Source organism: Buceros rhinoceros, unplaced genomic scaffold, assembly GCF_000710305.1.
Source record: "Buceros rhinoceros silvestris isolate BGI_N320 unplaced genomic scaffold, ASM71030v1 scaffold27072, whole genome shotgun sequence".
Taxonomy (NCBI): Eukaryota; Metazoa; Chordata; class Aves; order Bucerotiformes; family Bucerotidae; genus Buceros; species Buceros rhinoceros.
The window spans coordinates 11,610-13,261 of NW_010401061.1; the positions used below are offsets into that span (position 1 = coordinate 11,610).

At 62.8% G+C, this 1,652-nt stretch overlaps 1 protein-coding gene across 1 annotated transcript in view; it reads left to right on the forward strand.

The window, feature by feature from the left end:
- Positions 1–1,404, forward strand: part of DPH1 (diphthamide biosynthesis 1) — a gene marked incomplete at its 5' end in the record, with an annotated part of 5,107 nt that extends 3,703 nt beyond the window's left edge. The window contains 2 exons of the mRNA XM_010132154.1: positions 80–236; positions 1,300–1,404. Of these exons, the coding sequence (XP_010130456.1) occupies positions 80–236; positions 1,300–1,404 (262 nt within the window). The remainder of the gene's footprint in view (positions 1–79; positions 237–1,299) is intronic.
- Positions 1,405–1,652: the final 248 nt, after the last annotated feature.

A 1,652-nucleotide genomic window follows, 5' to 3' on the forward strand; every position in this document is an offset into this window, starting at 1 on the left:
GAGGGAGGGGCATCATCTGGGACCAATACAGGGGGAGGGCAGGTGATGGGGCACGTGTGAGCCTGGCTCTGCTTTGCAGGTATGATCCCTACAGCAAGGTCTTCTCCCAGGAGCACTACGGCCACGAGCACATGCACCGTGCTCGGCAGGACGCCATCCGCTCTGCCGCCAGCGCCCGCTGCTGGGGGCTCATCTTGGGCACATTGGGGCGTCAGGGCTCCCCCAGCATCCTGCAGGTACCGCCCCCTCCCCACAGCCCCCACCGGAGCACTGGGCACTGCCTTCTAAGTGGGGGAGGAAGGACCGGTGAGCAATGGCACCATGGGCACAGTGGAGCGAGGGTGGACCTGGCACTGGTTGAGGTTTGCTTGCCCCTGAGCTGAGCAGGCAGGAAATTAGCAGCGGATGAGGCAGGCTGGACTAGGGCTCGTTAAACCTGCCCCTCGCTGGGGAGAGCTGGCCAGCCTTGGAGACCCCCCTGCACAGGCAGCTTGGCAATTAATTCCCTGGGTTTGTTTTAATTGGATGAACTTGCGATCAGGTTCACCATCCCTGCTCAGCCGCTGCGCTGGCACTTTCTGTACCCTGGGTGAGGGGTGTGGAACCACAGTGTCCTGCCCCACAGGAGCACCCTGAGCACAGCAGCCCTGCTCATACCCAGAAATTCTGGGGGAGCCGCAGGTGAGATTTGGGGCAGTGCAGGGTCCAGTGGGGCAGCGAGGTCCCAGCAGCTGTTCTGCAGCAGGCAGGACACAGGCATGGCTGGGACTGGCAGAGCAGGGGGCAATTAGTGCTGCTTTTGGAGGACAAGGACGTCTCTGGTGCCTCCTGGGCCCCCCTCCTCCTCCTGCAGCCTCTGGCCGAAGCCAGCCCTGTCCTCCCAGGGAAGGCAGCTGCTAACGAGAACAGATTGTTGTCATTGAGTGGTAATTACTTCATTAGGCTGAGGCACGCGCTGGGGAGAGCCTGGCACAAGCTGGAGCTGTGGTCACCGTCATTGTGCCCAGCCTGTGTGAGCCAAGGAGACCTGGCTGTGGGGCAGAGCAGGGACCTAGAGTGTCCGATGGCCAGGAAGGGGGAGGGCTTGGGGGACTTGCCGGGCCCTCCGTCGGGGATTCCCTAATAACCCCAGTGGTCACCGTCATTGTGCCCAGCCTGTGTGAGCCAAGGAGACCTGGCTGTGGGGCAGAGCAGGGACCTAGAGTGTCCGATGGCCAGGAAGGGGCAGGGCTTGGGGGACTTGCCGGGTCATCTGTCGGGGCTCCCATAATACCCCCAGGTGCCTTTTTCCTCCAACAGCATCTGGAGTCACGTCTCCGTGCCCTGGGCCGGCCCTTCGTGCGGGTGCTGCTGTCAGAGATCTTCCCCAGCAAGCTGCGGCTCTTCCCTGATGTGGACGCGTGAGTTCTGCTGATCCACCCACCTCCAGATTTGGGGTCCCCAGGATGCCCTATCCGTGTCCAGGCCTCCTGTTCCCATGGGAGGCTGTCCCTGCCACATCTGTCCTGCTGTCTCCTGGGCTGGCACTGTGCACCCCTGCACGTGCTGCGCTCACGGAGCGGGGAGGGGACGTGGTTGTCCTTGGTGGCCCTGGCACAGTAGGGACCTCCTTCTCTGACCACCCTGATTCTTTCTGGGGGGCTTCCATGAGG